The sequence below is a fragment of the Macrotis lagotis genome, chromosome X (genome assembly GCF_037893015.1).
Source record: "Macrotis lagotis isolate mMagLag1 chromosome X, bilby.v1.9.chrom.fasta, whole genome shotgun sequence".
NCBI classification, from domain to species: Eukaryota; Metazoa; Chordata; class Mammalia; order Peramelemorphia; family Peramelidae; genus Macrotis; species Macrotis lagotis.
The window spans coordinates 169,190,480-169,203,930 of record NC_133666.1 but is presented as its reverse complement, the minus strand read 5'-3'; the positions used below and the strand labels follow the sequence as shown (position 1 = coordinate 169,203,930).

General features: G+C 37.6%; 1 protein-coding gene across 7 annotated transcripts in view; it reads left to right on the top strand.

Moving 5' to 3' along the window:
• MPRIP (myosin phosphatase Rho interacting protein) overlaps nt 1–13,451 on the top strand; it is a 241,755-nt gene that overhangs the window by 186,380 nt on the left and 41,924 nt on the right. For all 7 annotated transcript variants that reach the window (XM_074206994.1, XM_074206991.1, XM_074206995.1 and 4 more), the window contains exons 12-15: nt 268–357; nt 4,550–4,659; nt 8,219–8,792; nt 10,517–10,633. In XM_074206994.1, the coding sequence (XP_074063095.1) occupies nt 268–357; nt 4,550–4,659; nt 8,219–8,792; nt 10,517–10,633 (891 nt within the window). The remainder of the gene's footprint in view (nt 1–267; nt 358–4,549; nt 4,660–8,218; nt 8,793–10,516; nt 10,634–13,451) is intronic.

Below are 13,451 nucleotides of genomic sequence, written 5' to 3'. Positions count from 1 at the left end.
GCAAAAAAAAAAAAATCCTAATGGATTGAAGTTGGACATAACTGAAAAATGACTGAACAACAATCTGAATAAATCCATGAAAATCATTTTAATTTTGCCCTTTTAGATAGGGCCTTAACCCACGGTGACCACAAAATTCAAGACTGGAGGGAAATAGCTCTTGATGTGGACTTTTTCCTTAAGTTTAAAAAATTAAAGCCCACCCTTTTCAAAATAAATCTCACTGATGTAGGAAATGCTCATTCTAATTCTTTCTTTTCTTTCCAGGCGGCTGATTTGGATGGGGAAATTGACTTGTCTACCTGCTGCAATGTCACTGAATATCCAGTCCAGAGAAACTATGGCTTTCAGATCCATGTAAGTAGAACAAGGGCCAGGAAAGGACTCAGCTCACAAGTTCTCAGGATCATAGATTTGGAACTATCCAGAGGAAAGGGTCCTCAGAATTCCTCAAGTTCAACCGCTCTTTTTTTTATGTAGGAGGAGACTGAGGTATAGGGAAGTCTGAGAGGGAGATTGGAACTCTTCAGTCACTGTACCCACCACACAGGATAAAATAGGATGTCCTGCCATCATCTATCTACTCAGTAACTAGTTTCAGAAAACAGTATATCCTTAGTCTTAGGATAATTAATCTGCTTATGAAATCTTCATATTTCTTTAAGGGGAGAGTATTCTCAGCCCTAGTTTGTCATTGTCCTTAGTGAGAGTTACGGAGAAAAATCTTGAGTCCACCCAATCAGTGTTCTATTGGTATTTATCACTGCCTTTAATGCATCTGCTTTCACTTCATTATCACCCAGTTATCCCTACCTTTCTGTTATTCCTTCCACTTCTAATCTGAACAAAGAATAACTGCTCCCATTCCTGTTCTTAAAAGCATGAAAATCCTGTTGAGGATCTTTTGGAAGAACATGAGGATCTGTGGTGCAGTGTTTGAATGCAATTGACCTATGCACCAGTGTATTGAGACTAGGATATTCTTCCTCAAGGATATGATTTCTCTCTCATCACATTCAACTTAGATCAGTGCATACTATGGGAATGATATAAAAACTAACAAACTCTTCTGTGGGGGGTGGGGGGAGGGAAGCAAGATTAGAGTAAAAATTGTAAAACTCAAAATAAATAAAGCCTTTCTAAAATTAAAAAATAAAAATAAAAATCACATGATTACCATTAAAAAAAAATACTAGTATAGACAACTTGGTGGAGCAATGGATAGAGTGCCAGGCTTGAAGTCAGTATACTTTCTCTTGAGGAACTGAGGCAAATAGGGTTAAGTAATTGCTTAGGAACTAGTAAGAGTCTGAGGCCAGATTTGAATTCTGTAAGAGAAGTCTTCCTGGCTCCATTCCCAGCACTCCTTGTGTGCCCACCTAACTTTCCCAATGTTTCCACAAAAAAACTATGTCTCAATCTGTATTCTTAGTCTGTGACTTTTCTTTTAAGAGGTGGCTAACATGTTTTATCATGAGACTTCTGGAATTGTTGTTGACCTCAGTTTCCCCATCTGTAAAGTGAGCCCTAGAAGTGTTGGAAATGGAATTTGGACCAGGCTAGCACCCCCAGTCTATAACAGCTCACTTCTAGCTAGTTGATCAGGGAGGGGTCATAGATGTGGAATTCTGTTAGTGGTGGACATAGAAGTAGAGCATTTTAAACAGAGGTAATAACATGAGTAATACAATCAGATCATAAAGTACAAAGTTTATTTGGGGTATCGACAATTAGTGTAGTTTAGCTGAATGAAAAGGAGTGGAATAGAAGATAAAGGCTGAAAAAGAAAGTTGAAACCAGATTGCAGTCCTTTAATGCTTGGTTTACTGAGGTTGGATTTTATTCTCAGTATGATGTATTATTAAAAGTTTTTAAGAAGGGAAGTTATGATCAAAGTTGTATTTTAGGAAGATTAAGAGATAGAAATATGTAGTATGGACTGAAATAGCAAAAAGACACAGGTTAAACTATTGTAGTAATTCAGATTAGAAATAAAATAAATTTGAACTCTGGTGAGAATAGTGAGACTAGAAAGGAGGGCAAGAATCAAAGAGACACTTCAGATAGAGAATTGAGAGAACTTAGCAGATACCTCTTTCCTCTGTTTTATTCCCCATAAGAAAAACAAGTAATATTTCAGGTTGTGGTCATAGGAACACTGGTGGTATCATTGATAGAGAGTTGTGGAGATCATTTCCTTTGAGAAGGAAGATTATGACTTCACTTGTGAACAAAATGAATTTGAGGTGCTCTCAGAATATCCTGGTAGAAAAAAGTCTAGTGGGTAAGACAGGTCTGGAAATATGGATCTAGAGGTTGAGGAACCTTGTTCAAGGGAAGAGCAAGTGAAAGGATTTGGGAATTCGAATAGATATTCTGATTCTTGGAGCTGTTAGGGTAGATACCCAGGTCACCTAGGGAGAACATGGAAAGCTGAAAAGAGAACTGAGGACAGAACCATAAGGAACACTTATTTAAAAGGGAAGAAAAATGGAGAGGAGGGCATTTAGAAAGGCAATAATAGAAAGATTGGGATAGGGAAGCAGGAGATGTTCAGGGAGATGCTGAACAGTGTCAATATTGTAGGGAGATTGAGGAATTACTGAGTTTGCATTGTGATCTTAAATAGGTAGAAAAATTGACAACAGGAAAAACAAATTTTAAAATTAATTCCATTAGGAGAGTTGATAAAATAGCAAAGTAAGTTTGACCACACCAACTGTAGACCATATTCATATTTTCCTTTAAGAGGAGGGAAGAAATAATTGATGCCCTTGACCTTTCTCTTAGTGAGTGTAAGTAGAAGTCTCAACATAATGACTTGATGAAACTTTGGCTTTGTTGTATTTACTAGACTGGATTTAGTATTTATGTTGAAAACCTCTGTCCATTTTTATACAAATCTCACAATAGTCATTCTGTCATTTTCCCATTAGCCAATTTTCCAGATGAACTAGAAGGTTAAAGTCTTTATTATTTATCAGTTTTTAAAACATCTCATTTGGATTAGAAGAAGACCATAAAGGTGAGGAATCAGGAGAGGATAAATTCATTTCAATTCCATGAACATTGAATGTCTACTTTGTGTAGAGTTACTATGTCTAAAGTACATCACTTCCTTGTTTCCTCTTTCCTCTGGGGTAAAAATCTAATCTCCTCTTTGAAATTTAAATGCTTTACCATTTTGCTGCAGCCTGCCTTTGTAGGCTTTTTGCACCTTCTGTTGCTTTACTTGCTCACTGTGTTCCTACCCAAAGCTGGCCTGGTTCCTCCTGCTCTCCAGATCCAACAAATAGTCTATCCTCAGTCTCTAACCTAGACTCTTTTTCTTCTCTCATTGAGTCTCTAGGTAGTTTCCTGTATTAAAACTGTTTTCTATAGATTTTTCTTGGTTTTTCTCAGTTGCTAATATTCTCTGTTTAGAAATTTCTTTGTATTCATATTGAATATGCTTTTTGTTTAGTTGTGTATGTATGTATGTATGTATGTATATGTTGTTTCCCTCCAATAGAATGTCAAATCCTTGAGGGCAGAGACTTTCATTCTTATTTTTGTATCCCCAGAGCCTTAATGGTTCCTCTGTCAATGAGAGTACACTATGTTAGGTCCTGGAAATGGGGAAGAGGAAAAATATACTTGTCTGCTCTTAAAGAATTTGCATTATAATAGGGAGGGATGCAGCTTGTAAACGAAAAAAAAATGTGACAAAAGTAAAGCATATGAAGGGAAAAGGAAAGATCTAGCCATGTATGAGGAAAAATTTGAGGTGAGATCATTTGCATCTTAGGCTTCATTCATGAAAGACTTGAAACCTGAGCACTGCTTAGAAAAAAGAGGATTTCATCAAGAAGAGGACAGAATACGTTAGGTATTCAAACCCAGCTGGGAATGGGTATTTATGAATAACCTTATTGATTGAATTCACTGAGGAAGAAGAGCACAGGACTACATTGGAAAGAAGCTCCTTTCAGAGCTACTCAAACTATGTGAAGGGCAGTAATATCGATAATGATAGAAAGACTGCTTATAACCAGCTCACAGACATTTCATGTTAAAGGTTATATTTTATTTTTTAGGCAATAGGGAGCTTGAAAATTTGAGTTGGGGTGAGGGTAAGGGGGTGGACTTGGGCTAGGCTGCAGGTGGAGAGTGACATGGTTCGACCAGTGCTTAGCATTTTGCTAACAAACTTTTTTAACAGGTGCTTCCTGTGTTCACATGGAGTCAGTTGATAACCTAATTCTATCCCAACAACATGCACACTCTTGTTTATTCAAACAGAAGCCTATAAAGATTGGTTGTATTTAAAAATATATATTGGTCATGGCCATGTTGTTTTTAGTCTCTTGATATATTCTTAGACTGATCACCAGTTAGAAATCTGGGACTATCAACCTTATTGGTAAAGTCTCCTTTTAAGACCATAACTAATGGCTCAGATCCATTTCAAATGATTCATTTAGAAAAGGGAAGACAGAATCTTGGGCAGCATTTTGATACATCTTTATGGTGTCATCAATGATTAGCTATGTCTTATATTCCTATCTAGACAAAAGAAGGAGAATTCACTCTTTCTGCCATGACTTCTGGAATTCGACGGAACTGGATCCAGACCATCATGAAACACGTACACCCAACCACTGCCCCAGATGTCACTAGGTAAGTATGTCAAAAATATCCCCAGGGCTCTTTTTGGAATTCTTTTTTTCTTCCCATTTAGCTTCCTCTTTTCCTCCTTTCTTCATTACCCCCAGGGGTGAGGAGGGTGGTGGGGCTACTCAATTATCAAACTAAAACTTGGTTTTCCCTCCTCTCTTTCATCCATACTCTTTTATTGGTCATTTCCCATACTGAGCTACATGGTCTCTCTGCATCTAGTTAAATATTTAAGTCTTGTGTTTTAAAAAACTAAGGGGTTCTTAATCTGATTTTTTTAGCAATTCATTTGCTGGAAGGTGGTATTGATTCTATCAGCTGGATTGCTAGCTGTATGTCTGTTTACATCTTTCTCCCACATCAGGAAGAAAGGAGATGATTCTCTTTGACTATTGCAATGTGGTTGAACCAAAGGCAGAACGTTTTCTGGCCTCCTGTAGAACACCTTAGAGTTTCTTTCTCTTAGAATTCTCTCTTCTCCTCATTCCTGAATCTCTTAATTTTCATGCAACCAGGAAAAACGTCTATTTGAATCTCTCGATGCTGAAGCCCAGGTTGGAAAACTGTGTTCTCTCCTGTTTTAACATTTTGTGGTTTGTATATCTCATGATTCACTGCATGTCTTCCCTCTCCTGCATTTCAGGTCAAAAGCCCTGCAGTTTTCCTTTTTCAAATGGTGGGAGGTGAGAAAGGGGGAAGGAGGAGACAGTAGAGAAACATGATTAATTGAAATATATACATATATATATATATATATATATGTGTATATATGCATCTACCTATATATCTAGAAGGGATGTGTATGTGTGTGTGAATATGAATGTGTGTGTACACACACTCCAGTATACCAGTTATGATTTCAGATCCATTTTTCACAAGTATATCTTTATGATGCAAATAGGTCTAAAGATGAGGACAATGACAAGAGCCATAACTGATATTTTTAAAAAATTAGCATTTAAAATTTATCCTTAAACTTCTTTTCTAGAAGGAAATTTGGAAGTAGACTATTAAGTTTTCAAATTTGGAATATTCAATGTGTGAGCCTAAAGTTTTTAAGTGGACATATAATTGTTTTCATTATTGATAGTGTTTTCACTTGTCACCTTATCCCCTAAAAAGAAAAGTCCCTTCTCATAACCCTTCTAGGTGTCTCATTTAGCCAACCAAAAGCCCTTTCAATCAGGAAGGAGCAGAGAGGGAAAAATATGAAGATTAATCATTTTCTGAAATATTGCTTTGCATCATTTATATTGTTTCATTGACCTGATAAAGAAGAATTTAATATATTGGGTCTATATAACCAGGTCTCTTTTTGGGGGGGGAGGGGCTTGGTAACACAATGCAATTCCAGTAATTGGATTCTGAGGTAGACATGGATCTCTGGAAAGCTAATGTTGGAAAAACTCATTATTGTTCAACTCCTGTAGGATCCTAGCATCCTCATCAGTGTTAAAACAATTAATCAATGAGCATTTAATTAAGCTAGGTCTGAGGAAGCAGTTAGTTTGGCTTCTTTACCGAGACTGCCAACATAAAAATCCAACTGTGATGTCTTTTGGAGTTGAAATCCTACAGGAATTCAGTATACATTTGAGTGTTTGAGGTATGCTGAAAGTCTCACAACTTGGGTTTTACAATCTAATATGATGCTAAGAAGTTTAGCCTTAATTTGTTAGATTTTAGTGAGCCCTTAAATGATTTTGAGCAGGGAATGGTTTCATCAAAGTTGTGTTTTAGGAATCATCTGTGTGATTGGAAGGGGTGGAGCCTGAGGACCAGTGGCTTTTGTTGTATCTGGGGCACTGGTAAGGCTAATCTAGAATTGTCTTGGAATTCTTGTTTGCAAAGGATTTTAACCACATCTACTCACTGTGGTCATGGAGACCTAGATTATAGGGAGATACAGAAATTTAAGGTATAGATAGCTAAAAGGATATGGCTAACTTGGGGCAACTTTGCCTTTTGAGAGGCTTGTAAAGAGGATGGACAACATATCTTTTGTCTCCCCCTACAGGGTAATATTATTCTATACTAATTGTATTCTTCTGAGTTATCTTTACTGCTGGGCTAATTCTGAATAGTACAAGGTTGGTATGCATGAGTTCTGTGTAAAGGCCTTTATTAGCCATTGAATCTACAAGTATAATATATTAATTTTTTCCTTTTCTTTGTTACTTAGCTGCCCAGATAATATGGTGTCCTCTGTGGATAAAATTATTGCAGAATTTCTATAAGAAATTTAAGGGACCCACTTACTATCTTTTATCATTGTATCATTCTAGTCTTTTTGGCACTTAATAGTGTCATCTAATCCTAGAGGATCTCTTAGTGGGTATATATATATATATATATATATATATATATATATGTATATAATTTTATTGGGCCTTCCCAATTAATATTCCATAGCCAAGTAGGGTAGAATACTGATAACAAGTAGGCTAGAATCATGAGGATTTCTATAAGTTAATGTATCTACCCATGGGCTCTCTGTACTTAAAAAGAGTAACCCTTATTTTTTTTGTTTTCCATATGCCTTGATTGTTCAAAAATAGGTTTCTTTAAGAGTCAGACTGAAGAGACAACAAAAACTCAAAGTACCCATTTCTAAAACTGTCATTGCATTAAGATACTCTCTGGCTTTTATTGATTCCAAGGTACGCTCTTGGCAATATGCCCTGGTCATTCTGGTGTCACCTGTAGAAAATAAGAAATTAAGTGTCTGTTGCAACAGAAATCAATCTTTAAAGAAACTTTTTAAAAAATGCATACAATTTGAGAATTGGTTGGGGCCTGAATATTTTAGTTGTCTTCCCTTTTCTGTGCCCCTGGCCCTTTGGCTAGAACAGTAACTAGATTGTTTCATTAAAGTTAGATAGCTAGTGTCTTAAACATCTCCATAACTTAACTTTTTCTCCTTGCTTCGGCGTGGCTTTTGATCCTTAAGAACAGGTAAATCGTCCTTGTATCTATCCTCTACTCTGGCACTTAATCTTGTTTTCTTGTGTTCTGTCTGCCACTAAAAATAGTTAACATCATATTTAATGAAACTGAATCTTAACAGAGTACAAGGGATGTTTCAAGTCAGCTGTTGATAGACTATAAGTTAAGAACTCCACTTGTTTATTTGCTGTGACCTATTCTTTGATCAATCCCAATTGAGCTGCAAGGTTTGCCTTTTGCATAATTAAAATTCCTCATCTTTTCTATACTTGTTTCTTTGAAGGGACACTTTGTATGTTTCTAAATAGTAAGGGATAACATAGGTCAATTTATACCCCTTTTTCCACAGGGAGGATCAGGTTTGAGTGATCAAGAAGAAACTGACAATTGCTGAAAACAGGAAGCTTTTAAAAATTCTTATTTTCTAACCTAACCTCTGGAGCTGTTGTGGGAATAAGAAATAGTGAAAGTTCTTAGGTTGAGTGATTTTTGTTTGCCACTTAAATAGAACAGTGTCCTTAACTTTAACATCTAGAGCATGAGTAATGATGAGGATGATTGGCCATCTGAAAGTTGTGACTGATGTATACATTCTTTGTGTTTTTTTTTCAAATAGCTCATTGCCAGAAGAGAAGAACAAAACCAACTCTTCTTTTGAGACCTGTCCAAAGCCAAGTGAGAAACAGGATGTGGACCAAACTGAGTTAGATCCTGAACAGAAAAGGAGTCGTGCTCGGGAAAGGAGGCGAGAGGGACGGTCTAAAACCTTTGACTGGGCTGAGTTTCGCCCTATCCAGCAAGCCCTAGCTCAGGAAAGGGCCAATGCCACAGATTCTTCTAAGACACGAGAACCTGGGAGTTCAGAAATGGATCTAACGGACCTGGAAAAGGAGCGTGCACGGCGGAGAGAAGAGCGGCGTAAACGCTTTGAGATGATTGATTCTGTTGATGGGCCAAGTGCAGATGACACTATCTTAAGGATGGAGGTGGACAGGAGTCCGGGGTTACCAGTGGCCACAGAGCTGAAGCCACAGAATGTCCATGTGGAGATTGAGCAACGATGGCATCAAGTGGAGACTACCCCTCTTCGTGAGGAGAAACAAGTGCCCATTGCTCCTTTGCATTTGTCTTCAGAAGATAGCAGTGACAGGCTCCCAACACAGGAGCTAACCTCCTTGTTGGAGAAGGAGGTAATATTTGTAGGGGTGAGAGAGAGAGAGAGGAAAGGGTCTCCTATTAGAGAGCTGGACCCTGGGATAACTTTTTCCTTTTGTTGTAAGGAAACATCTTGGGATTTATTGTCCTAGAAAAAAGAAGGCTGCTGCAGGGGCATGTGACACACAGTCCATAATTTTCCTCATTGTTTATCAGTGTGGGTTTAATTTGTTTTGTTTTTCTTTGTTTTAGAAAACCAAGTGGAAAGCCATTTTCATTCCATTTTGTAGAAGCTATTAGAAAGTGACTTTCTCCAAGATGGGAAAAAAATGATGCCATTTACTAGTCTAGTAAAATGTCTTATTAAAAAGATTTCATTTTGATTTTCCCAAAGGGATGGAGTTAGTTTTAAGTCAGCCATGAGCGAGCAGAGTCTAAACCTGTATTATCTCTATTTATTTGATGTTTAAGAGATGAAAAAGAAATTTTTTGTGTGTGTGAATTTGACACACATCAGCAAACCTGAATATTTCACTGTATCTAGAAAATTGTATATAAAGGCAGATTATGTTTTACAGGATGTAATGTGTTAAACACAGCAGCAGCAAAACACTCCACCTGTAAACATTGAGGAGACTTAATCATATACTGACTAATGGATTACATTGACTTTTTTCCTCATGAATGAATAACATTTCTTCTGTCTTATCAAGAGACAGTGTGCCATAGAGGATAGAGAGTTTGATCTAGAGTCATGAAGGCCTGGGTTCGAGTTCCATCCACCATCAAGCTGATTGTGTGGCCCTGAACAAATTCCCCAATTTCTTAGGGCCCCCCAGCCTATTCTAGGAAACTCAATTGCAGAGAAGATGCCTCTTTCCACTCATACGGGGCATCTCTCTCTGGACACTCCTTTTATTGAAAATAGCACACTTCTGATGAAACAAAAGGAGAAAAGGTTGTTTTACAAACATAGTCTCCCACAGAGGTGGGTGGCTTGCCTTTTCTTTTTTTTTTTACTTTTTTTTTATTTTAGACAATGGGATTAAGTGACTTGTCCAAGATCTCACAGCTAGGTAATTAAGTGTCTGAGGTTAAGATTTGAACTCAGGTCTTCCTGACTCCGGGGCTGGTGCTCTATCCACTGCACCACCTAGCTACCCCCTGCCTTTTATTTTCTATTCTTAGTTTAGTTTTTTTTTGCAAGGCAGTGAGGTTAAGTGACTTGCCCAAGGTCACACAGCTAGATAGTTATTAAGTGTCTGAGGCTAGATTTGAACTCAGGTCCTCCTGACTCCAGGGCCAATGCTCTAGCCACTGCACCACCTAGCTGCCCCACTGCTTTTTATTTTCAACACAGGTATACCTGCTTGTTTTTCTAAGCTTTTGATACCTGCCTCTAAATTAGATCATCTCCCTAGCATCAAGCATTTGGTCTCCACACTTAAACTCTATCAGCTGATGAGCCCAGTCTGGAAAAGATAGGGGAAGTATGTTCCTTTTAGCCATGGGGTATATATAATGCAGCATCTGGTTGTACTTGGTACTGTTCCATCTGGCTCATTTATTTCTTAAATGCTGTGATCAAAGGAAGTCAGGTGTATTTACTAAAATTTGTAAATTCTAACAAACACTGAGTTTATCTCTACAACAGTTGAATCCAGAAACATATTTGTTGGCTTTTTCTTATGCTCATTGTCCCTGTTTTTGTCTTTTTTTTTCCCCCTCCCTTGTTTTGGATTTTCTTTCTCCTCAATAGCTGGAGCAGAGCCAGAAAGAAGCCTCCGATCTCTTAGAACAGAACCGACTTCTACAGGATCAGCTAAAGGTGGCTTTGGGTCGGGAGCAGAGTGCCAGGGAGGGCTACGTGTTGCAGGTAGGAGATCAGAAGGGGATCAGCTATTTTCTATTGTACTTATGCTCATTGGGCTTCAGTGTAAAGATGCATATCATTTGTGTCCAGGTCTTTTAGAAACGTGCAAAACCTGAACTCGAAGGTGGTCTCTTTAAACCATTACTTCTTCAGATCTTCCTTGCATATGGGCTGGGGATTTTTAATCAATATGGTATGACCTAAAGCTTTGTTTCTATATTCATGGACTTTTCCTGAAATTTAATAATTTATTTAAATTGGTGGATAAAGGATGGCGAGAAAAGAATATATTTTGGTATTCAATAAATATTTGCTATACTTGTTTAATTTAATAAACATTCATTAATTGCCTACTGTGTTCAAGGCCCTTAGTGCTGAAGATACAAGGACAAAATGAAAAAAAACACTCCCTCCCTTCAAGGATCTCTTTTTTTTTTTTTTTTTAAGTTTTTGCAAGGCAAATGGGGTTAAGTGGCTTGCTCAAGGCCACACAGCTAGGTAATTATTAAGTGTCTGAGACCAGATTTGAACCCAGGTACTCCTGACTCCAAGGCCGGTGCTTTATCCACTACACCACCTAGCCGCCCCTCCTTCAAGGATCTTAAAATCAACTGTGGGAATGCAATATGTGACAAAATATTTCTTTTGTCTTCTCTAAATGGTTTTTACAACCATTATCTTTTTTTTCTTTACAATAACCTTTAAAGGTAGGTAGGTAAGAAGTCACTCTTATTTTGTAGATAAGGAAATTGAGATTGAGAAACAAAATGACTTCCATGTGGTCATGTGAATAGGGACTAATAGTAGCATAGACATTAAGATAGATGCATTCTGTCCAACAAAGAGTACATTGGGACTGTCACTTCCTTTGGCCTGGACACTATACCTCTAAGACTGCATTAACTTTCTTGCCTACTGTAGCATATAGTTATGTCATATTAAACTCAAACCCCAACTAGATCTTTTTCAGAAGAAATGTCAGTCAACCATGCCTTCCCTATACTTGTGAAACTGAATCTTTAAACTTAGATATAATAATTTTTAAATAAACTAATTTCCATTTATTCCTATTAAATTTCATACTACTATTCTGATTCTTTAATATATCATCTACTTATTCATTATAGCTCCCACCTTTCTAGGCCAGGACAGAAAGTTGCTTTAGGAACTGTTAAATGCTAAATTGATGTGAGTACTTGAAAGTTCTATAAAGAAGTGTTCTGTGTTCTCAGAATACTTTCTCCAGACGAGAAAATGTGACTACCTATAAAACACAAAGATTGGTCTTTGGCAAAATAAAGTCAGCTGGCAGTTGAGAAAGAACTTAAGCAAGAAGAAATATGGCTTGGGATCCTGAGGTGTCTCCTCCAGACGGGAGAGGTTTGGTTTGAATGCCTTTTCTTTTCCAAGGCTTTCTGCCTGCCCCTACTCCTCTGGATCAGAACAGCCAGTGTGATGGGGCCAGCTTTTGAGAGGGACAAACAAGATTTTTGTGATGTGAAATGGGGTTTTAGAAAACTTTCCTCAGTTTCTCTCAGCCACTCCCATGACACTGTCTGACTCTTCTTCTCTTCCCCACTCCCACCCCCACCACAACAAAATAATCATAATTGTTGTGTTGGGATCTAGATGTTTCTTTGGCCTCAGTGTTTCACTATAGCCAGCTGTTACTTCTTTATGTGGACTCCATCACCGCTAGCAGTAGCTTGGTCAATGTTTTTCCTGAGGTAGATTGTTCTTTTTAGACTTATAAAGCAAGTACAGCCATCGTCTCTGTATAGTAAAAATTAGTTCTAACCCCAACCAAAGACTTACTTTTACACACATAACACACACACACACACACACACACACACACACACACACACACAAACTCTTCTTCATATACCTTCTCTGTAGCCAAGTTCCAGATCTTCTTAGAATTGGTACAACAGGGATGATCAAACCAGAAAGTGAACCAGCCTGGGGATATGGATCTAGTGGCACTACTACTTCCCTTTCTGGACACATATTTTGACCTTGCTTTTCTTCACTTGTTTCTTCTTTCCTTTTTTTTTCTCTTTGCTCTACTTCTCTTGTCCTTTTCAAACTCTTTCCTTCTTCCATTCTAGTTTTTCTCTTCCCTCTCTCCTTTCCTTTCTTCCTCCTTTTCCTCTTCTCATCATATTTCTTTCTTTCCCTTTTTTCTCCATTTTACCCTAACTAGTTTGAACTCTTATGATCTAATGATCCTTTGGACATTGCTCAAACCTGTTTCATCCATTGTTCCAACCTTCTTAAATTTTTAATTTCATGCCCCGAACAACCTTAAACCTAGAAATAGTAATAGTTGTCAGTTGTCTGTCCCACAGAAATGATACTGAAGCCTTTTATTTTAAATTCATTTTTCAATCATGTCCAACATTTTGTGACTCTGTTTAGGGTTTTCTTGGCAAAGAGACTAGGGTGGTTTGCCATTTCCTTCTCCAGCTCATTTTACAGATGAGGAAGTAAGACAAACAGGATTAAATTATTTGCCTAGGGTCAGATAGTTTGTAAGTGTCTGTGGCTGGATTTGAACTCAGAAAAATGAGTCTTCCTGATTCCAAGCCCAGGGTTTGTTCCATTGTACCATCTAGTTGCCCCTCAAATCTTATTAGATTGTTCTTATATGGCCTATTTAAAAACCTCCCAACAGTTTTGGGTTTTAAATTGAGCCTTTGAAATGTGTGGGCTAAGGACCTAATTTACTCACTAACAACAGATTTTGCACATGCTTAATTGATAAATGCTCTTTATGGCTAACCTGGATGATTGTGTAAACTTTTCACTGAAGCCCCCA